This window comes from Anser anser, assembly GCF_964211835.1.
Source record: "Anser anser genome assembly, chromosome: Z".
Lineage (NCBI taxonomy): Eukaryota > Metazoa > Chordata > Aves > Anseriformes > Anatidae > Anser > Anser anser.
The window spans coordinates 12,370,441-12,394,166 of record NC_139723.1 but is presented as its reverse complement, the minus strand read 5'-3'; the positions used below and the strand labels follow the sequence as shown (position 1 = coordinate 12,394,166).

Below are 23,726 nucleotides of genomic sequence, written 5' to 3'. Positions count from 1 at the left end.
GGTGGTGGTGCTTTCTTCATGTCTCCACCAGCGTTGGTTGACCCTTGGCTTCCAAGAGAACAAAACCAATGTTTGCCAATGTACGTGAATTAACCCCGCCTGTAAATATGGGCACGAATTCACTCTTCAGGAGCTTGCTGCTAGTTCTGGCATACTATGAAGTGTACCTGGTAGTCCAAACTGAGCTAAGGCCACGGAGAACTCCGCTGTGCCAGCAACCATGTAGAGACAGTGGGTGCTCGCTCCCTCCCTGTCTTGGCCTGGCTGAACGCGTGAGCAAGGCCTGCCTTCTACACACTGCAAGATCTGACATCCCAGCCTGCCCACCGCGCCTGAGTGTTCTGCTTTTATCATGGAAAAGGGCCTTTGGGCTGGTTATGAAAGTCACATGCTGAAAAATTTTGCCAGCTATGCTGCACGATGCCGTGGGTAAAGGCAGCTCCCATGAGCTAAAGATATTCTCCTCTGGTCCTAGGAACTGACGGCCTGTGCTGCCGCGATAACTGGCATGGTATACATCACCTTGGGAACTTCCCCTGTACAAATACCATGGCAAATCCTTTGTCCTCTGTACTCTTCACATGTAAACACTCAGTAACTAGTCTGTAAGCACTTTTTCATTTCTGTTTGCCAATGTTCCCGTAGTTCTTTCACACCTGAAGCATGACAGATTGAAACGGCTCCTTCTCTACAGAGGGGCTCTCCAGGCTGGAACTTTGCTTACTAATCTGCATAAAATCGTTCATGCTTACCACCTGTGTGCTCTGCAGGACCTTAAACTTGTGCCAACGTGATTGGAGCCTTTGCCAGTAAGAAATTCAGTTGTCTAAATCTCCATCCAGATTCATTCCTTTCATATCCATTCACTCCTCCTGACAAACCTAAGCCAGAGCAGTACCAAGCAGAGGGGCTACAGTTTCCTTCCCACCAGTGAGAGATAAGGGGATGTCTGAAAATATATTTATAAATGCATAGAAAGCTGCAGCATTTGTATTTTCTGACATTTCAAATTAGTCCCAGTAAAATCCTAATAATTCCTGAGATATCAGGCCTGAAAACCCACTGCACGTTGCATTTATTGATGAACTCTGTGTGCTGCAGCCTGCGGCACGCCAAGCCCCAGGCTGAACAAGCCAGGCACAGTCACACTGGCTCAGAGAACAAACAAATTTTTCAGCAAGCAGCAGCAGCAGCTCCAGAGGCAGGCTCCATGCACGGCTCACCACGCACCTCTGTATGGGAACAGCTCACAGTGTACCTTGGCTGCTACTCGCAGCCTGCTGCCACCCTTCCACCCCCTGCTGAAGGTGTTGGGTTGATGATTAAACCCCAAGATAACTGTGAGGTCAGTTTTGCTTTGATCTCTGAGTAATTCTCATCAAAACTTGCAAAGTTTATCTTTTTGCAAGCCTACCAAGTAATTACAAAGAGGAACAAATCACCACAGGCAAAGCTGATATGAGACACTTCCACTTATCTCTATCAAATTTCTTACCTTCTTCTATTTAATCCTCATCCAAACATGCTTATTGCCAGAGAACCATGTGCATAGAGATAATCCAAGGGAAAAAAAAAAAAAAGAACAAATGCTGTAGGAAATGCATACAACCCTTATATTATTTCTAAGGCAACAGCACTATTAAGCATTGGCCCTAGACAAGAGCCTGCATAGAGCCATAAGCAAGCCGTGCTTCATCAGCCTGCCCCATTTGTACTGCTGCCCTTCAGCTGGTTACCATGCTAATCTGGGGCATGAACACCAACGCATTTGAAATTTCAACATTTTCTACCAAATCTCAATTTCTCCGAGTTTTTCTCAAAATCTCAAAATCTCCGAGCAGTTCTGGCTCCTGATATGTGATCTGGGAGGTTTGGGGCTTGCAGTAGCTCTAAGACCTCGTGCAACACAGGCCAAACAGCACAGCAATATACAGACATGCAACCTCAGGCCTGAGGCTATACAACAACCCCATGAGGTGGACAGCCAGGACAATTTGAGATGTGCATGGAAGGGAGGTGGAGGAAACTACAACATCTCCATCCTGAAGCATATGCCTTCAGACTCTCAGCTCTGGTATCTAATATCAAAGCAAGTTTTTCTTAGCAAGGCAATAGCAGCTTTCCAAGGTAACCTTATTCTAGGGTGAGCGCCAAGATTTATGGATAGTGGGACAATTTGCATCAGCAGAAGGACTCACTGAATGTTAAATGCACTGGCCGGCACAGGAACTTCTCATCTTTGAAAGACTTTGCATCGCATGTGGATGTCCCTGGAATCCTAGAAGCAGACCATGCAAATATGCAAAGCTATAATAACGAGGAGTAAAATGTAAATAGATAGCTTATGTCCTGTGTAACTATATAAAACCTGTTCTGTACAAGCGTTCTTTTCTATATACAGAGCAAACACCAGATTCAAGGACAAGCGGGGATAACGTGTTCAAATTACTTCCCAAGGAAATGAATAAGGAAATTCTTTTCATGTCAGTACTCGTCTTATAGATGTGTTTGGTTTCTCTGAAGGAAAGACCCTTCCAGATCTCTCCACGATCTGGCTTTCGACCATATCGAGACACACCATGCGCTGTTTAACTCTGCCGTTACCTGCTGCTGCCTACAAGACTGGAAGAGAAGTTGCTGGTCTCCTGAATCAAAGAGCAGCTCTTCTGTCCATTCCCTTTGTGTTGGAAACCAATCCGGAGAGGGAAAGAGACCGGTGAAAAGCAGCACCTGGGTTGCCTTTCCGCAACAACTAGTGGGATCACCTTGTGCAGTTCCGTGGCAAAACAAAAAAGTCTTCCTGCAGTAGGCAATGACAAGCACTGCTGGGATACCCAAAACTGAGATAAGCCCTGCAGCGTCCTGACATCTGGTCTCCACCAGCAGGTAACAGCAGTGCCATAAATTTAATTGCATGCCATGTGAAAAGTACTTCCCTTTGTTTTAAAGTGCTGCTCGTGGTGGCTGCTAGGATGCTTCTTGTTGGAGGGTAACAGCAAATGGCCTGTTCCCTGCTCACCTCATCCGTGGTGTTTATGATCCTAGCACTCTCCCTCTCACGTCTGTTTGGGTTTCAGTGCCAAAAACTCTAACTGATCCTCCGAATACAGATATCTATGTTTGTTCCCTATCCTCAACTTTGAATCTGAGATGTCCTTTCCAGGAGGGACTACATTCATTTTGGGGGATATGTGGGGACCATTCCTGCACAGTGGCACAACAGCCAGCACACTCTGTTTAATAGTGTAGGCACCCTAAAAATAAAACTAGAACACTCTGGAACTAGCTAGGACCAAAATCTAGTGCAGTACCACTTGGAAGAGTCAGTTATAGTGGAAAAAATAAATGGTGCATTCATCTCCCACAAGGCTCCCTGAATGAGAAAGGTGGGAGTGGTCCTTGGGAGACAGGGGGCAACAGCCTTGAGTAAAAGGGGTATTGGCCCACAGGCACCTTACCAAAAGTAGATATTTAACTAGATCCTATAAAATTTCCATATTGCCTGGAAAACCCTCCTTTGTGTATCTTCAGCTCTGTTTTGTTATCTCGTTTTGAAAAGCCAGTCACTGGAGGACAACAGTCTCTGTTTGCTCTGCCCCCCTGTACCTGACAGCTATGGATATTCTCTGTCCTTGACTCTCCTTGTTGTGCAGGAAGCACATGCTTCCCAGCTACCCAACACGGTCTGCAGGCCAGAGGGATTTTGTCTACAGGATCTATTTTTTTCATAAAAATGCAATTCATGCCATTATGTGAGGAACTGACATATCTTTAAAGTGTCTTTCTGAGGTCTGTGTTAGGAGAGAGAGGTTTTTGCAGAAGGAAACAGCCCATTAAAGATGGATTGCTGGTATATTACTTGTTAAAACCTTATGCTCCTAGGAAGCCTGCCTTGCATCTCCTCCACACAGGAGGCCACCAACAGTCACTGGGAGGTACTGGGAGGCAGGTGGGAGACACCTTGTGCCCGTGCCACACCAGAGTAGGAGCAGGCCGAATAGCTCGTGCTTGTGTGTTCCTTTCCAGAAGGTCTGCGGCTGTTTTCCTTCTCCTGTGGCTTGCCCCGTTACCCTGTAATTAGCGCTATGGTCGTATCTGCAGCATCTGAGAACCTCAGGATGACGACGGTGACTGCAGTAGGCAGGAGGAGGTTTAATGGGATATTCTGGGCTTTCAGTTACACCCACGCTACCCCGCTGAGGCCAGACAATTACTCTGGTGTAATTAGAGGCCAGCTGGGTTCTGTTTTCTTTCCCTGCAGTGCTCCCTCCCCCCAGACCCTTTGCAGTGCTAACAATGACCTGCAGTATTCCCCATTTATTGCTGCAGGACCCTGCCTGCTCCTTCTCTCTGTCAGTATCAGAGCTTCCCTGGGGAAACCAAGCCCAGTGTTTAAGTACAAAGTGTCATGTTAGCGCTGTCAGTCTGCTTCTTGGCAATGGGTTGACTTCCACCTCACCTGAAATGTCCTGACCAGCTGCTGCAGTCACACCTTGGTACCTCCCTTTTCTATCTCATCTACTCCAAATACAGAAGTGTCGGCACAAAAGTGTAGAAAACTTTCTGGATGGCACATCCAGAGGCAGTTCTCATTTGAAATTGGACCCATCTCCAGACTGTGGTCCCTCTGAATAGAGAGGTTCTTTAGACTAAATGCATGTTTTCATTTTTATGAAAATATGAAAAAAACCTGAAATATGATGTGACTTTCTTGTCTTCTGATTTATCTGTGATGCAAATTTGTCCCAAGACTACAGACAAGATACACAAAACAGCTAAAGAAACCTAGTGTGTTACACTTACTGAGGGCAGCCTGTTAAATATATAGCCAAGGAACTGCTTTCTGCTGCCACTCACACTGCTGTCCCCTCACTGTGCCCAATAATTAAACAATAAAAAAAAAAAATCTAGACTGAGTCTAACTATGCTCTGGTAGATCCTTCCCTTTGAAGGGATGATTCTCCAAGGAAGACCTTCCTATTTTTAAGGCTCAGGCAGCTCTCACAAGTGGCTTATAGGGGAACATTTTTGTGGCCTGTGGCAGAGTATTATTTTAGTAGCTAGTAATAAGCAATAAACTGCGGGCAGGAAAAGACTTCTATCTACCAGAGCTGGAACACAAAAACAAATATCTAAGTCAGGGTAGCCTGAGGAGCATTGCTTCTGCTCTTGATTTGTTTCATTTTTGTGCTGTCACATATTGGCACGGGAGAAAGTCAAGTAGGAACATTTCAAAAGAGGGATGAAGGAGACTGCCTGGATAAAGGATCAGTAGCCCTCGATCAATGCCAACTGGAAACTGGAAAGAAGATTAGATCCAAAAATATCATGAAATCTCTGGAGAATCCAATTAGTTTCCTGACAAGCACATTGGATATTCTTGCACTTGTTCTAGCTAACTTTTTTGTTTCTTTCTTCCTTTCTCTCCTGACAGATTTAAGATTGTTGATTTCTAGACTTGCCTTTGTGCAATGATGACTTCAAAAACTAAACCTCGTCATACAGTATACTCCAAAACTCCAAAATTCCACGACTCTCTGGTGCCACAGGCTGGAGATCAACATCAACTTCACACAAATCACAAGATGGAGGTGCATATAAGTCAGTATACAGCCACCAGAGCCACCCATGTGATCTTTCCTTTTACATGACAGTCCAAGAATTTATGACCTTTTCTTTGCTATTCAGGGTATCAAACTAAAAAGGCATCACTGAGCAAACTGGGAATAATGGAGGTTTCACTAGCTGGGTACAACACCTAGAAAGGCACCACAGGAAGGTGAGGAAGGTTGTTCACCTTCAGGAGAAGAAAAAGCTTAAAACATTTTTCTTTTTCTTTTTCCTTTTTTTTTTTTTCAGAAATTGTGCACACATAGACACACACACACACAAAAAAAAAAAATATGCAAGGCTAAAAAGCTAACTGAACCAACATCACCTTCCTGCAAGACCTGAGTTCCACATGCATGCTGCTGTTGGAATGGATGGACACCTCTCTAAAGAGCATTCAACCTTGAATTCAGTTAGTATGTAATCCACCACAACCCTTTGCACATTTTAAAGTCAGTGACACCATTCATTTCTAGAAGATGCTCTTTCCACAGTTGGTGCTATAGAAATAAATTAGTCTGTTACAGAAGCATATGGTTTATATTTTTACACCTTTTCTATAAACAGCTGTTCCTTCTAAACTGCCAATCATTCATGGTCAACTTTTCAATTTTGTTTTGAAACTTTTTCTGTTAAGAACGGAGACCATGCAGGACAGAAGTCATCTCTACCTATTCATGAAGTGACACTTTGCTTCTCCCAAGGAGAACAGTAAGCATTCTCCTAAACAGAGCAAAAAGCTGCCAGAACACAGAGCCAGATCAACAGGCCTGTAAGTCATCACAAAACGTATAGTTTCCCTGCTGTTTTGCAATACAGGCTTCTTAATTGATGCAGGAATTATATATACTTTGAATAATGGTTATAAGCACCACATCTGAAAAAGATTGCAAGACAGTAAAGCAAAGCCATTCAGAGGAATTTATTCCATGTGTTAATAATATATTATAATATAATAAAAAAATAAAAAAATAAAAAAAATGGACAGCTTCCCTCTCTGTTTGACAAGTGTGCCCAAAAGGAAATAATCTCATGCCTCTCACTGGTCGAGAGCTTGTAGCTTTAAATTTATCCTTTCAGTGACACACAATTTATCCACAATGGGTATGGAGAATATCATTGTTACACATGGCAAGCCATGTGGACTGCAGAGGGTGTGCAGTTTTAGGCAGTAAGCCCAGAAGCTGAACCTGATGAGCCCTTGCATAGCTTTTGTTGGACTGGTCCTATTTATGGCCTGGATCAATGTCACAGCAAATACCAATGAAAACTGAAAATTCCTCTTGTTCTGCAGCGTGTTACAGCTGTGCAGTACATGAAGAGAAAACCCATGGACATCTCACTAATGTTGCCTACCATGCAGACCCCACAGATGTCAAATGCTCAGACGAGGGCCAAGAAATACATTCTTGGCACAGCACGGGAGTCTGTACCCTGCCTTCAGCTTTCATTGACATCAGAGGGAATTTCTGCACTTGAGGACAACTCTCAACATTACTGAAGGCAATAGCTGTTCTCCTATTTATTTCCACAGCAGTGATTGTTAGGTAAATCTGGATGCAACTCCTTAGCTATTTCAGCCAACATCTTGTCAATAAGGTTCATCCTTAGAATATGTGAAGGAACTACAAGCCACATAAGCAAGTGAAAACTTCTGTTCTACCACAGCCCTGAATCCTGAATTCATCCAGCAACCTTTCAGCCACAGAATCATTTTATTCATTGGTACAGCAATCAACAGGAAATTTGTATAAATATTGACCAGTCCTTTGGCAAGCTACTACTTCATTTATATACTGCAGTATATAATTGTTCTTCTACTCTAGGGTGAGCAGAAGTGCTCGTTATCAAAACAGATAATGCAGCGATTAAACTGCTAGTTAGAAAAATGATTAAGTTAGAAAATGAATACGAAACTGCTGGCCAGAAATGCTGTCTCCAGGAAATTAAAAACACATTTCTTGGCAAGCGGCCGAGATGATAATATCACTCCTCTATCTCAGTGGACATGTTACCTCTTGTAGCCACCACCAAATGTACGTGAGCAACAGGAATTCATCCTCACATGCCAATTTTAACAGGGCCAGCAAACAGCCCGTTGTTCATTTCTTTTGCTTTGCAGAGTGCTGTGGAAGAAGGCTTCCCTGTTCCCCTCCTCCCCTGCCCACTCACTGCTGTCAGCAGCCACCTCCATTGTCATCATGTTTCTGCCCCTAATTGATTTTGCTTTTTAAGGAGAGAAAACATTTCACCATGAGTTGTCCAAATACACATGGGTTTGCCCTGAACTTGGAGCAAAGGGAGGGGGAAAAAAAAAATGGTCTGAATGGACAGGCTTTTTCAACCCTTTCAATTAAAATCCTGACCCAGTTCTGGGTATGAAGGCTCATTAACTGATGAGAGTTCACTAGTTCATCACGTGAATGTAGGGGCCTGAAACCCGCCCCAGGAGAGGGAGCAGGCTGCTGGGCTCGGGCAGGGTGCAGAGGACCCTCGCCTCACTCCCACTCCCTGGCTGACATCAGAAACAACCAAGGGATCAGTCCCACTAAGAAAGCTCTTCACTGCCTTCCGTTTTGTGACAAGAGCCACACCAGAAATTTCCCCTAAAATCATTGCTCAAATTATTTACACTTTGCTTTGAAAATAACAAAGCCTTCAAAGTATTTCCACTTTGCTTTAAAAGTAATAAATAGAGGCCAGTATTGTAAAGGTTGAGGAAAGACCACATGGAGAGAAGAACAATCTGGGAAATCAAAATAGCAGCATTTTTCATGCTGTTTTGCCCTGGGCTGCAGAAACCAGCCAAGAAGCAGGACTGCAAGGCACCTCACCAGTGCAAACACGGGGGCCAAGGCTGTCATCAGTTGTTTGAGCTGGTAGACCCAGCGCAGAGGATGTCCTATATGTGAGACTCGCTGTTGTTTCCAGGCACTGCTTCATCAAGTTATTTAAAAGTGTGTCGGACCGTACCTGTCTTCACAGAGTGTGTCTTGCCAAAGCTGGATGCCTCCGCACTTTGAACTAATTGCAGGACTAACGCTGAACTCATTAAAATGGAAGCTCACAACAGAAAATTAGAAACTTCTTTCAGAAATCAGGGCCCACCTGATCTTGATTTAGCTAGGCATAAATATTTGCACAGTTCTTTGAATGGGCATTTGCTTCGGGATTAAATATTCATAGTTAACAAGCCACGTTAGTCATTTTATTTTAATATTAAGCCACACTATGCAGGATGGTAACTCCAGTGAGTGGTAACAGCAAGTTTTAAGGAAAACTATTGTAGCACTATTACAGAGAAGCAGAAAACAGCGTGTTTTCCTAAGTTTTATGAAAACAGGGCTCTAATGAATGCTCAGAGAAGGCCGACTAAAGTGTGATTTTCCTGCATTGAGTCATTTTAAACTATTATTGACTTGGATCTATTTTAACATGCTGATGCTAAGGGGGTATAAAGGCAGGAATACTAAAAATAATGATAACCTGGGTGAGCCAGGCTATAAAAGAGGTGTGCAACGGGTTGAGCATGTGTGTGTGCACACGCATGCATACACGGGTACGTGAGTAAGTCTGTATTTTAAATATTCATGAGAGTTGATCTAAAATACCAGGAGGGGAAGAGATCTGTGTACACAGTAAGCTGTAGTCAGGATTATTACCTTAGGATTTTGGGAGCCAAAAAAGTAAAACAAACATGCATCAGTCTAGTTTGGGTGGTAGCCTGAAACAAGGTGTATTATATGGGTGCCCTACCAGAAAAACCAAGGCAAGCCCAGAGAACAGCATTGCTTTGTTAACACAACACATGAAGGGAACATGAAGGGATAGGTTGTACGGGAGTACTGAGCTGCCATTGATTAATTAAGAACTAATCTTTCTCCTTTTAAAAAGAGCACACACAGACTCTCCTTTGCAAGTAGGATATTTGGGGATTAATTTGCCTTTCCTTGAATTAATATTCGACTGTACAATTCTGGAGACAGGGACAAAACAAGGTATCAACCTTCACAGCCTATATTTTGGTGTAGTTCCAGCCCACTTTTAGATTCCCTTACCCAGTCTAGTAGATCCAAGCAATAAAACCCTAGTGCCTGTGGCTCTTCTGCATGGACTGGAGGGGTCTACAAGCATGGCAATGAGCAATTGCCTCAGTCACTTCTTGATTAGTCTTTGGCCACTCCCTCAGCAGTGGAGCCAAAGCAGAACCTAGGTCCAAGGCTTTATTGAGCCACGTCTGAGTACCATCAGCCTGCCTCATCACTCCGAGTTGAGAAGAAACACAGTTCTGAATCTAGATTAGGAACAGCTACCTTCCTGTATTAAGCTATTTAAGGAATTTCTAACATACTTGAAGTCTGTACATGTAAATATTAGAAAAAGAAAGGAAAATGAATGTATTCTTTAGGAAAACAGCACGCCTACAGTAATTTGTAGTCAGATCTAATACACCTGACCCTCCTCCCAGAAGAATGTCAATGGTCCTTTTAGAAACAGGATTGTGCCCTGAATAACCTCTGATAATCTCGGGCCAAATGTAACCATAACAATCTTCTGAAGCTTGTTAGGCAAACAGACCCTTCTCTTCACTTTTTGCAGTACAGATTATTTCATTCTGAAAATGAAACAAAAAAGAGTTCATCTACTGACTCGGTCATTCCTCTTCCCACTCTGCAAAACTTTGCTTAACCCAACTTCTCTTTCAGGATCCAGGAACCTTGAATGCTTCATTGCCTACATTTGGTTGCCCCTGCAGTCCACTGGTCTCAGCACTATGAAACTGGCTATGATTTATACCAGAGAGCAAACACCTTCTGTAAATAAAATAAGGATACTGAGCACGTAAAGACCAGAAACTGAAAAATCAATCTGGTGTTCAGTTTAGCGGGCAGAAAATGTGCAAGTCCTCAAAGAGAACAGCTCTGTTTAGCTGAAGAATCAACCAATTCAGATGGAAAATCAGAGGGAAATTGAAGGGACACACACATAAAGCTGCACCGTTTGGAGCTGCAGCTGTCTGCAACCAGGTTTCTTGCAGCCAGTTTCCAGAGCCATCAGCTTCCTACGAGTCCAATCCACAAGCCATAGTATATAACCCACGACAGTTCTGGTGAGACCTTCCGAACAAGAAACAAGCTGGCCTCTTGGAAAACTTCAGTCCAAAGGGAAGATCAGTAGACAGATTTTGGAGTCCCTACTCAGACAAATTTCCCACCAGAGCCACAGCAGCCATGGGCAATGACTCTTTCACCATCAACCAGCAATGGACAAACTTCCTGTTTCTCACTCTTCTTTCCTTTCCTTTCCCTTCTTCTGCCTCTTGAGTCACCCTGCAATGTTTTTGTCAACATCAAGCTGGTACTTCAGCTTAATACAAGTTAATTGTGTGTGCTTGCAAGGTCAGCACAAAGAGCTGGATCCTGGCGCAAGCACTACTCACCTTCCACGACCACCGTTGCAGGTTTCGAATAGGCTGTGCCCAGGCTGTTTTTGGCTACGCACCGGTACTGCCCCGCGTCTTCTCTCTGAACATTGTGGATCCTTAAATTCCCTGAATCGAGAACAGCAATGCGAGCATTCTCCTGCCAGAGGAAGAAGGGACCGAGGTGAGAGCTTTACGTACATCCTGTCCACAAACAGCACCAAATGTCCACTTGCAAAGATTAGGCTTACATGCATAAAAATTATTTGTGCTGCCCTGCAACTGAAGAATTTGGGGACAGCTCTTCCTGCTCAGCATTTTCACAATATACTGGCCCATGCTTATTTTTGCAGACCAGTAAATTACAGCATTCATAGGGCCCTCAATCTTAGCCAAGCTGCTCCCTAGATCTTATTTATGAAAATACTCACAAATGTATTTTGCAGCATTTGGCCATGCTTAGTGGTAATAAAAGTAGTGTAAAATATAGACACAGAAAATGTTTTGTTTATAGGCAGAATTATTGTGAACGCAGGCATTTATGAGATGAGCCAAGGATTTTCCAAATGCTTTCTTCCCAGCAAGTAGAATTTGGAAACGCTGCAAGTTATGATAATATTTTATCACCGTACCTTTAGCAAATAGCCAGCAATATTGAAAATTCATTCTCTATTCACCTTTACAATGGTTTCTCCTTTGATCCATGAAACAGAAGGTTTTGGATTTCCCATTGTTGTGCATGGAAGAACAGCCTTTAACCCTTCTATGATTTCCACATTTAGAGGTGGCCGGGTTATTTTTGGTCCTAAAATTTGAAAAGGTAAAAATTAAACTTGAACTGAAGGTACGAGGTACAAGAATAGGTCAAATTCAGAAATGTCAGCAAAATCTCTTATTGCTTTCTCTGTATATTGCTGTAGCTGAAAGACAGACAGGCCTTGGTAGGGCATGAGCTACCTTGAGAAGTAAAAGCTTTCTTAAGTGCAGCATTCAGAGTTTCAGTATATGGACTCAAAAGCACCTATCTTGCATGGGTCATTTGTTTTCAGGAGTGGAGTTTGACAGTCATTTGAATTAGGATCTGGGCTGAAATCCAGATCCAAATAAAAGTATTTCCAATATTGAAGAATGTTTGCATTCCAGGTTTTGACATTTTTTCAGCGTAAACAATGCCTTGTGTGAAAGCTCAGATATGGAGTGAATTAGTTTTGAAATGGTTTTAATTTGACATTGTCTCTAGGTCAACAAGAAGGGCATGTAAACTCAGTTAATGTCCCTAACTGAAGAATTAATGACCATGCCAGTAAAAAGCAGAAAGGATCCTTAGAAAGAAAAAAAATAAAACTCCCTTAAAGTTAATATGGGGCAAATTTAAATTTCTTTTACCCAAAGAGACTGTGCTGGCAGTAAAAAAGATCTCCATCTCCGCATTTTGGGAGATTTGAGTTTTGTTTCCCCGGAGCACTACCATACCAGCAGAAAATCATATTTCAGAGAGCATCACCTGCCTGCAGGTGAATGTGGGGCTGAGGGCCTCAGGACTGCCCAGTCTGGAGCATCAGGCTCACAAGCACTCACAAGCCCTTTTATACAAACAGATGTTTTAGCCCTCCTCTGTGGATGGCTCAGCATTTGTGCACATGAGCTCAGTCACATGAGTTCAGCTTGACCAGGCCCAGAGCATGGGCCTTTTGCAAAAGCCAGGCCCCTGCTCTCCAAAGGGGATGATGAGATTTACACCGTGATGCTCCAGACCTTTCAAGACTTCACTTAAGAACATCTGAACAGTGTGCACTCACTTTTACCACCCTTAGCCGTAAATCTGATTAGTGACATCTGATGTCTAAAATTCACAGGGGATTTAAGCAGCGTTGCTACAAAGGGCCAATCTATCAAGCTGTGCTGCTTTTATGAAGTTTTGTTCAACGGGTGTTGATCAAAGCTTTTTTTTTTTTTATCCTCTGCTACACAAACAGTTCTTGTGCCATTCAAAGCACCATGGATGGCACATCCCAAAGATATGGTGTGACGTGCCATGTCTCACTCCGGGGCCTGCAGCCACCAAGGCCCACACACAGCCCTACGTGGAAGGTGCGTCACCCTGAGCTCTGCTCAGGCTCTCAGCCGCACCCTCACACTGTGCCTTCCCCTGCCACCAGCTGTCTCGTCCTCATCTTTAGGTGAATTTATATTTTAAGGCACAAGAATTGTGATTTTTCCCCCAAACCATAGGCCGAGCACCACAGTCAGATGATCCTGGGGAGGAGATACCACTGTCAGCTTTGCTGCCTTCCCACTTACGCATCTTCACTTGCAGAGCTCCACAGCTCTGGGCGGCCACGCCGACCCCATTGTCTGCCATGCAGCAATACACCCCATCGTCGCTGTCCTCCACGCTCAGGATGGTCAGGAGCTGCCCGTTCCTCTGTATGCTGTACCGGGTGTCAAACAGCCTGCGGGGCAGAGCACAGGTGGTGGGGAGAGGGCACTGCACCTGTGTCCAGAGACCGGTGGTGCCACCACAAAGAGCAGTTGGTTGTACCTCCCATTTACAACGTCTAAAGACAAATAAAAGCACTGGAAACATCAAGGTGGGGCTTAATATTTGGTTTGGTCCTCACTCAACCATTCAGTTCCTGATGGACACCAGCATGGTGGCAATGCTGCCTCCAGCAGATGCTGGGAAGGTGAGGAGGGCTCACTGTCTAGAATCCTGTCTGGAACAAGAATAACCTTAATCCAGGTGGGTCCTGTTTTAGGTATAACCACCCAAGGAAGGACTGCATATGTAGGAAATGGCTCCGACTGAAGCTTTTTACAGAAATTTTCTTCAGAGTTTTTTGGTTTGTTTTGTTTTGTTTTGTTTTTTCCACAAAAGGTATGATTTTCTGGCAATATCTTTGTTGTATGTGAAAAAAGAAAGACAGCAACCAAAACCCAAGCATTTTTGTCTCTGTCTTTTTTGTATCTGGGAGCATTTTTGCTTATTTGTTTGGAACTATAGAAGTGTTGTTTTTATGGGGGAAAAAAAAAAGGGGGGGGGAAGAAAGAAAGAAATGTACTGAAGAAAAAAATCCATCTAAAGATTAGAGGATGTAAGGATAGCTATAATTTAATGACAGCAGGTTTTAACCTGGGGACTTCTGAGAAGTCCGGAAAAGCCTTGAAGTCTGATCAACAAAGGTACGGGATTTTGCAGAGAAATCTACAGATCAAAGACAAATTCTAAATGAGAGTATGCTGTGTGTGCATGTGCATGTTAGAGAGAGAGTAAAGCACAAACGATGAGAAAGCAGAGGACTGCTCTCTGATTTTCATTGCAAAACTGGAAAAATACAGTAAAACGTTAGAGGAAGAAAATTTGCATAATATTTCATAAGTTCCTCCATGTTTGACTTTCACACCGTCGCTGTTTTTTGGAAGGACTTTCATGCCATTCACTCCAACAACTAGTAGCAAAATCACTAGAGGACTGTCTCCCAAGCTATCACAAATAAAATTCCTGAAGCCTAAGTATGTCCCCTTTCATCTTTCACTGCTGAAAAACATACACCAGCTACTGCATAGTCTGAATGTGCCACTCGCCATGTTACAGGCTGAGGTCATCCCAGGACACACCAGTCTACTTGCACAAGTTTTGACACCAAAAGGAACATGTAAAGGAGCTTCCAGAAAAATAGTGCTGACAATAGCCTCTGTCCTGGCACTACTCGCATTGAAGCTGAATGTTTACACACTGCATTGTTTTGAAGGTTAGCTGAGCTGTCTGTCCAGGGTGCTTGGACCTTGGCAACAGAAGAAAATTTCATAAGTAAAATAACTATCAGTTATTTATTGCTTGCTGTAGTTGGCCCCTTTGAAGTCTGACACATACACACACATAAATATATTTATACTTTTTTCCAGAAAAAAAAAAAAAAGTCCACTGATCCGATCTTTTTCTATTGTGAAATACTTTCATCCACGTTTCTGGAAAATAACAGAGATAGTCTTAGCTCAGATATTTCCTTGTCTTTGGCCCTAGCTTGTGTATTCACTAGCACCAACTATTAACTCCAGCAGAGATTTGGGAAAGTGATGTAGTTGTTGCTATTCATGTTGCTTCAGAACGGTGTCTCAAATGTGGGAAAGCAATGAAGCAGCCGAGCTCTCCAGGAGAGCTTTTTTGATTGGTATTTTCCTATTCAGTCATTGTGTCTCAGAGAAAATAGGATGGATTTAGAAAGGTGTGTTGGGCTTCTGGAAGTGCAGACTGGGGCAAAAATTATCATTTTTTCATATGATCCTACAACAGCAGAGTGAAATTTTAAAGACCATGGGGTTAAAAAGGCATGTCATCTCCATGGTCCTGCATGAATGGCTTCCTCTGCCAGTTCGGATTTTCAGGCATGGCGTCATGAATGGGAAAGGAATTTGGAGGAACGTGACCTAATGTGGAAATAACATCTGTGGAAACTTGGACTTCCACCCTACATCAAAAGTGTTAGGAACAGGGTTTTGATGAGGTTCTGTTGCAGGCAATAAATCAGATTTCTGAAGGCAATACATGTAGAAATCTGTTTGTTTTTTTCTTATTCTAAAATGGGCTTCCTAGCAGTAAAACCTCTTCCTGCTGATGGCTTGTTTGGAGTCTCCTGAACCAATAGCTGAAGGGTGCTTTTGATCTGCAGCCCCAACAGCAGGAACCATACTGAAGGTGACTATCTGCGTAACATGGAGGTCAGCCTTGGAGAACAGAACTGTGTTATGTAGAGATTGTTCTGTAATTTTCCATTACAGAGACAGTCACTAACAGCAGTCAAGAAGGAGAAACTGATGTGGAGCCATCTGGCAGATATGAATTGGTTTCAGAGTTGGAAGACTGGGTGCAGTTTGCTTTGCATGGGCCTGTCTTCAGCAACAGGGCTATAGCAATGGTAGTAACTTCCATAACATGTTTCCAAGGCTGCCTTTTTCAGAGGCACTTCAATGCCTGGACATTAACATCTGGCAGTTCACAACACAGAGATGCAGAAGCAAAGAATGGCATGATACAACCTCCTTTGTGCAGTTTCCAAGTGCACTGCAGACACTCAGGCAGCAAGTCTGGCAATGATGCTCCATTTAAATATTATACAGCATCCTTTGTAAAGGAGCAAACTGAGGAACAGAGAGAGAATTGCACCATGAGAAGCTGAAGAACAAATTCCTTGCATTGCTCACAGCAGAAACCATCTCCAACTCAAATTGTGAAACTGCAAAGGACAGATACTTCAAACATAACCAGAGCTGAGATTCAGAGAAAATTCAAGGCTGCATAGTACTGTTATCGATGCAGATACAGTGACAACAAGCCCACATGGCCAAGAAAATGGCTTTTCACATTCACTTTAAGAAAGCACGCAGCACAGCAAGAACTTGGGCTCCCTGCCCTGAGTACTGACAGCAGATTTCTCATTCTGTTATTGCCAACCACATGTCTAAGCAGTCCCAAAAGTGCTCTTATCACTCCTTAAGAAACAAAGATTCACTAACAATTACAGACCTCTTCCCCACCGCAGACCCACCTCCAAACGCCACCTTTGTCATGAAAAAAAGCACCACATGTTTTGGAAGGAGACCCTGGGGCAGGCCAGGTGGCTCCCTACCTGATGGGAATGCTGTTGCGCGTCCACGTGATCTCTGGCTCTGGGTACGACTCCACCACACACACGAACTTGGCAACATCCTCCACCAGCGCGTCCACAGTTTCCAGAGGAGTGCTGATAAAGGGGGCTGCACAAAGGATAAGAAAATATGAAAACCTCCCAGTGACCCCAGAGGGAGGTGGCCAAGGCAGAGGTGTCCCTGCAGGTCACCAGATGGCTCCTTGCTTCATGCACCCTCCACATACTTGCTGTAACTGAGGTCCCCCTGCATTTGTTACCTGCAGTCTGCTGTCATTGACCGCAGGCTTTGCATTTTCCCCTCTGCTTTCTCCACAGGGCACAAGACAGAACAGCCTGGTATACAAGACAGGAGTTTTTCCAAAACCAGACTCCTAAAGGCCCATCAGCTCTTCCAGATATATGGCATGACTACTGCACATCCTGTCTTTTTCTCACCTTTTCTAACCAAGTAGCACCAGGGTTAAAAGTGCAATAGCTGTGTCTGACACTTATTATTGCAGATCTCTCATCATGCATTATTTGAATGTATCTTTAGAAACATTTTCCATCACCCTGATAGAAGTCCCTAAGCAGGACTGGAAAGGATCAAAGGTTATGCCTAGTGAATCACTCTTCCTGCGCATGGTATGCATTGCAGCCTTTGCATCCCAGGACACATGAATGACTTCTAATGTATGGCTGCAAGGGACATACATCTAATATTTGTTGGGCTGGATTTCATTGACAGCTGTGCTGACATGAACTAGTTTCATACCATATTCCTGAAACACCACCTTGCAAATGCTCAGCGGATGCAAGAATCTTCCTGTTCCTTTCTTCCTGTAGCAGTATCTGGCATACAGTCTGTTTTTTTCACAGGAAAATCCTTCCCATACTGTATCTGCTGACTCTCCTCAGTATAACAAGATTTAGGTACAGAAAAAAAAAAAATTAACCTTCCTCCTAAAAAAATGGTTAAATAAAAGGCACTCCAGTATAAGTAAATAATAATAGAAAGCATTTACCTTAATTCTTTTTTACTTTACATGGGGGTAAAATTAGAATGTCATTGGTGTTCATCTGGAATGAAGCTAGGGCAAGAAAGGATGGACTTCCACTAACAGGTTTATGCAAAAGTCCTGACACTTTTGAACTGTCATTAGAACAAACCTGTCTCAATAACATTTCTGGATTATATGACTTCAGATTGCGTAGCTGGTAATTGCTGTACCTATACAGAAAGATCTTAAAGCTACAGTTAACGTAGCACTAAAGATTATACTATCTAAATGTTAATTAAAACTCATCCCTGTCAGATTCACTGTTTGAGATCACTGCCTCAAATTGTAACAGGCTGCAATTTATTGGGTCATTTTAGGTCATACTAGATAGAAGTAGTGTCTATATAGCATCCCAGCTGAATCCCACTCTAGCAAAAGCAAGTGGAAGATTTTCAGAAAGCCTAAATTTTCCTGTTACTGGAAGCTGTTTTAGGAGAATAACTTCCACCGATGGTTATCCTGTCTACTTCAAAGGAGATGTTGTTATTTCATGACAGAGTTTATGAGGTTTTGGTGGAATTAAGCCTGACTGAAATGAAGTTTTATGATCTAATTTTATATTGTATGTTTTTATTGCTGTTGTCCACATGCCTTGATCTCAGGAATGATGCTTTTTTAACCCTGAGAAATGTAAGTTCTTACATTAACTAAAATTCAAAGCATCCAGTTTTATAATTGCATTGTCACAATGAGAATGGCCACTTGATGAATAAAAAAGTTGGATATGCACTGTTCACAATCCTTTAACACCTATAGTAAAAAACAGAAAAGGAACATTGTTTTACACCTACCACCCTAAACTCTATGGCCTTGAAGAATGACCATGATAACAACAGTAGCGTGCAATCTTCTCATTTGATCTTTTCGTTTCCTATACTAAAATTAAAATGTGGGGCCAGCAGGGAAGGTGAATGCGGTACTCCTTTCACTTTGTGAGATGGAAGTGGGACAGAAACCCAAAAGTCGTGTGGTGTATCTTCAGGGTGTAGTAAGCGGTGGAGCGCACCGCCATTTTGTCAACAAGCGGCAAGAGGGCCCCAAAATGGCCGAGGTGGTGCCTCCTTACAAGAAGCGTCAGAAAAGCTCTGGCATGGTACTGGCATCGCTCTGAGTTTTCTCAGGAGAGCAGTCAAAACTTATGACGCCTTTATAACCAGATTTTAATGCAGGGAAATAAAATAAAAACAGTACAATATATATTTATCAGTATATATAAATGGCCCCTGACCTTTCCGTGTGCGTGCTTTGGGGCTCTCTGACATTTTTAGGTAGCCATGTGGGATTAGATAACACTGAAAATCAATTAAACTATACATCTGCAAAGCCATTCAGGTGCCGTTTTTCTGGATGTCAGCTGTAGTTACCCAAGATAGCAAAATGAACCAAAGGGCAGTCACAGGGCCTGTGGGAAAGCCAAATCCCACATTGCCTCCCACCCACCAGAAGCCACCAGGTTATTTGGTTTGGTGTTTGAATTCACACTTTTAAAAACAAGAGACGCTGAGCCAACGAAGTGGAACAGAAAACAGAGCCTCCCCTGCAGCGTCACAGGCTTCTCTGGCCTACAACCACTCTCAGAGGTGCTTCCAGCTCAGACGTACTGCAGGGCCTCTGTAGGGTACCTCTGGGCTGCACTCACACACGCAGCCTCTCTCCAGGGACGTGGCAATGCAGCTGCCCGTGATGTTTTAGGAACAGATGCCTATCTCCTCACTGCACTGTGCCACCAGGGTAGGAAGCAATCACCTCCCTGTTTGGTTTTCTTGTCCCTCCGGTCTCATGCTACCAGCACTTTGAAAAAGAGCAGGGTACACCAATGTACATTACTGTCTTAGCAAAAAGCTGATATTTTAATTTCAAAAGCTTTTCTTAAAAAGAAGTATTTTTCCCCCGTTTTTGAAAGGCCAACCTGACTTCCAGCTTTAAGAATACACCTGGGTGAGAGCAGCAACGGGGGCCTAATTGGTAACTAACAGTGTCTTCCATGAGGTTGGTTTTTTTTTTGCTTTTTTTTTTTCCTGAAGCTGGACATTTTCTGGCATGCTCTAAATGTCTCCTGACAATCAATGTGCAATCAATCCCTTTGTCCACAGGGTTACCAGACGGCAAATCCAGAAAACCAGTGTTCCCATTTGTACCTCAGGGACTTTTCTGAGCAGATTGTTTTTCATTTCATGCATTGGCTAAAGGTATGTGTGTGCATGTCTGTGCAGGAGAGAAACTAGGTGTAGTAATGCCCTGCTGCATGCAACAGATAAGTCGCTTATTTGTATTTATATGCATACCCTATACAGACCTTAAAGCATCATCTTCAAGCTGTGTACCCCCACAGGCAGACACAGGCAAGCGGGACAGCACCAGCCTTGGTCTCAGCAGCACTGCATCCCCCCAGCAGTGGAAACCTGTGAGCCAACACAGGACACGTCCATCCCACCCACACTGAACCCAAAGCTCTCCACTGTCCATTTCAACAGGTCTCGCTGCTATTCCTCAGCAATCAGTGCGAGACACAAATTATTCTCCCCGCTATCCAAAAAGCATCCAAGTGACCATCAGACAGACAAAGCCAAAAACAGAATATTTTTGCCCATTTTGGGGAACACCACCCACCCCACCGTTGCCAGAGATGCCTTCCCCTTTGCAAAACCTCCTTCAGCAGGAGCAGAGCAGGGTGTAAACCCTCCCAGCAAACCTTTCTGAAGCGTCTCGGCCAGGCTGAGGGCTGCCAGCGTGAGGACGTGCCCAAGGGGCACCACCAGCAGGTCTTTCATCCTTGGTCCGGAGAGTGCCCGGCGCTGTCAGGCCAGGCGAGCAGAGCTCCCCAGCAGCATTTCGGACGGCGGTACGCGAGCCGCGCTCCCCCGCTAATGACGGAGCGGAGTCTGTGACTCTAAGTATAATCAGGAATTCTCCGTCCCGGCAGCAGTGATGGACATGGCCAGCTGGTGCGTATCCACTTTGGGCAGCGTGGAAACGTGGGGCTCGTGAAACAAGAGAAAGCAAATCCCTCCTGAATTCCTTCTAAGCAAACAGTGAGGAGTACAATGGGCAAGCACACTTCCAGGGCCATACACGGCCCCAGCGCTGTAAAATAAGCAAGCCTTTCGTTCAGTGCCATGCAAATGCAGTGGCAGAAAAATTGCTTTCCACGGGGTCTTCCTTCGGCTTTGTCCCCCTCTTTTTCACTTTTACCTCCTCTCTCTCTCTCACACGTGCTCCCTCTGTCTTATTATAACCCTTTCATGATTCGCTGCAATATACCACCTGTTGCCCTGCTGATGGCATTTCTTTTCTTAACAGATATCTTTGCTGCAGCGGGAGAGGTTGGCATCAGGGAGCTGGAAGAGCCCTCCTTTGCCAAGGCAGTTGTCCACGTTTGGGAGCTGCTGCAGAGCACTGGGAAAGCAGATCCTTGTCCTGAAACAGATTAAAACATGGCAATAGCCACAGAAGGAATGGCATTTGTACCCTGAGGGGAAAGGAGTATTCGACTTCAACATCAGCAACTGCCCAGGGGATTTGGGCACAGGCAGAGGCATTGCTGGAAGAAAATACACAAGTTGGCCCCTGGTGTTTTTAATCCCTCAGAAATACCTTTGTATCCATCTCTGTTTTAAGTGAAAGACTGAGAGTCAGAGCTTATTTTCTAGGAGGGTTCAGAGGAGCATTAGTCTTGAGGAGATCTCCTCACTAACTCAGTCTTGCCTGTTCCTATCCCACCAGCATACATCATATGATCTTTTTTTAAAATGTCAAGTCTTTTGTGGTCCCTCTTTTTCCTCTGTAAATATTTATAAGAATAGCATTTGCAATCAGTCTTATCCATGTAGAAAGGCTGATGTGGGGGCAACATCTGCATGAGGAGAAGAGAAAAAGATGAATAATTAGCTAGGGAGAATCTAATTGATGATGATGCCCTGGGAACATGACTCCAGATACTTTTCATCATGTTATCAGCAGAGCGGATGTGAGCTTGGCTCTGCAAAGCACTAAAAGGCCTCATTTGAGGAAAGGGAATGTGCAGTCATAACATATCACAGTGAAAGGTGCTTTGAGATCTGTGGAATTTCCTTTACTTGCTGAACCCCTCTGTTTTAACCACCTACTAGCAGTCATTTCTGCAAAGAGCATGCACAGCTCAGAGATGTCCCCTCAGTAGAGCAAATGAATAAGGCTGGCAAGAGATAAAGGTGTGTGAATCCCAGCGGTTCAATATCGCGTGATAATGGCAATGTTAATTTGGGGGCATGCAGTGGATGATTAAGAACAAGGATCCCCAGACAAGCACACCTCTGAGCTTGAATAACAGCAGAAGCAGTTGATGAACATGTGTTACAGATCTTCCAGGAATTCTGGAGCTAGCAACAACAACAAAGCAAAACAACAAGACAGCAATGAAACAACAATCCTACACAGAAAACAGAGAAATCTTGACTTATGGCTGAACTTACAAACATTTCTTTCACTTTCTTTAAGTCCAGTCGCATCCAATTCATCTGCTCCATAGAAATGCACATAGAAATGCAACCTTTTTTTTTTTTTTTTTTTGGTAAAGTTTTCTCCATGGAGGGAATTGACCAAGGACCTCTACATCACCGATTCCTGCTGGGCTGTGTTACAAGAACTTTGAAACTGCACCATCCTCTACAAGCCCAAGAATTAGTCTTTGCCTTTTACTGGCTAATTACAGCATTTAGAAATGACATTGGCAGCAGTGGCTGTTACATATCAATACAAATTGCTGCTAACCTCTCATTTCCTCTGCTTTTTAATTTGTTATAAAGGACTCCAGAGAGCTGAGCTGCTCTAAACTGAAAGGGTGTGCATTTACATTGTAAATGTGAGCAGAGAGGATACACTTGTGCAGGGTGGAGTTATTTTGTTCTCCAGCTGCACAAGCTGGATGGCTAGTGGATAATACATACTGCAAGCTCTTTTTCATCTGTGTCCATCATGGAAAGAAGTTTCTTCTTTCCTTGCAAGGGGAGATGAGACTGTACAGAGTGAAATCAGTGGAACTGAAACACTGGGGATATCAAACTTCCTTTGCATCCAAGAATTTTTTCAGGCTTAGCTTATCAAAGTAAAATGTTCCTTAAATTTTTACTCAAAGTAGTTATTAGTGTGATGTTTTGTTTTGCTTTGCCTTGTTTTTGTTGTGTTTTGTGTGTTTTTTTTTCCCCCGTAACAAAACTGAGATGCATGCAGCGTACAGCTAATTATCGTTGTCTGCAGCCATGCCCATAAGCCTCTGCTGAGATGAGGTTCTGCACAGCTCATAACCAGTCCCTGGTTTGCATATATCACACTCCAAGCCTTATTCCCACAAAGACCCATCAGCTGAGCTCTCTGCACTGCAGAGGGCTCCCCAGGAAGTCCACACATGAAGTTCAATGCACAAAGACCAGGTGTGTTGTAGTATTTGTCCATCTAGTTACCTTCTTCTGCCTTTGCAAGTTGTTTGCAAAGTAATTTTTAACAAACACACAGTCAGCACTAATCGAGTTTATCCAGTCTGCATTTTGATGCGAAGTCAAATGGCCTTACTTTTCTTTGTCTTATTTTTAGCCCTTTTAAGTAGTCACAGCATAAGGATGTCCAGAGACTACAGACTGAAAGCGTGTGATGAAAAAATAGGTAACTCTTGTATGGTCTGATATATAAGCAATGAGCAGTATTATGCAGAGGAAAACACCTGAAAGCAGACGTTCTCTTTTGGTTGAGATTGGGACACCAGATGTGTAACAGATTCATTCCTAACATGAATAACTGGCTATATCTGTATATGGAAGCAAGCTCCCCCACTGTGGATTCTGTTTTTCCCTCTGCTGCTCTGGCAGTTCATTGAATAAAAGCTGCTGCTGTGACCAGCAGAGCAAAGTATCGCTGCATGTCACCACGAGGAAAGCCAGAACCTCGGTCTCACTGGAAAACCAGAAAATAAAATAACAGAGGTTGGCATGGGCAATGCTACCTTCAATGGAAATGGAAAACGACTGCTGGGAG

General features: G+C 43.6%; 1 protein-coding gene across 1 annotated transcript in view; it reads right to left on the bottom strand.

Moving 5' to 3' along the window:
* MUSK (muscle associated receptor tyrosine kinase) overlaps positions 1–21,049 on the bottom strand; it is a 53,049-nt gene extending 32,000 nt beyond the window's left edge. Inside the window, 5 exon segments of the mRNA XM_083816189.1 lie at positions 11,051–11,192; positions 11,710–11,837; positions 13,334–13,485; positions 16,660–16,786; positions 20,413–21,049. Of these exon segments, the coding sequence (XP_083672315.1) occupies positions 11,051–11,192; positions 11,710–11,837; positions 13,334–13,485; positions 16,660–16,786; positions 20,413–20,491 (628 nt within the window). The 5' untranslated portion in view covers positions 20,492–21,049.
* Between the last annotated feature and the right edge of the window lie 2,677 nt (positions 21,050–23,726).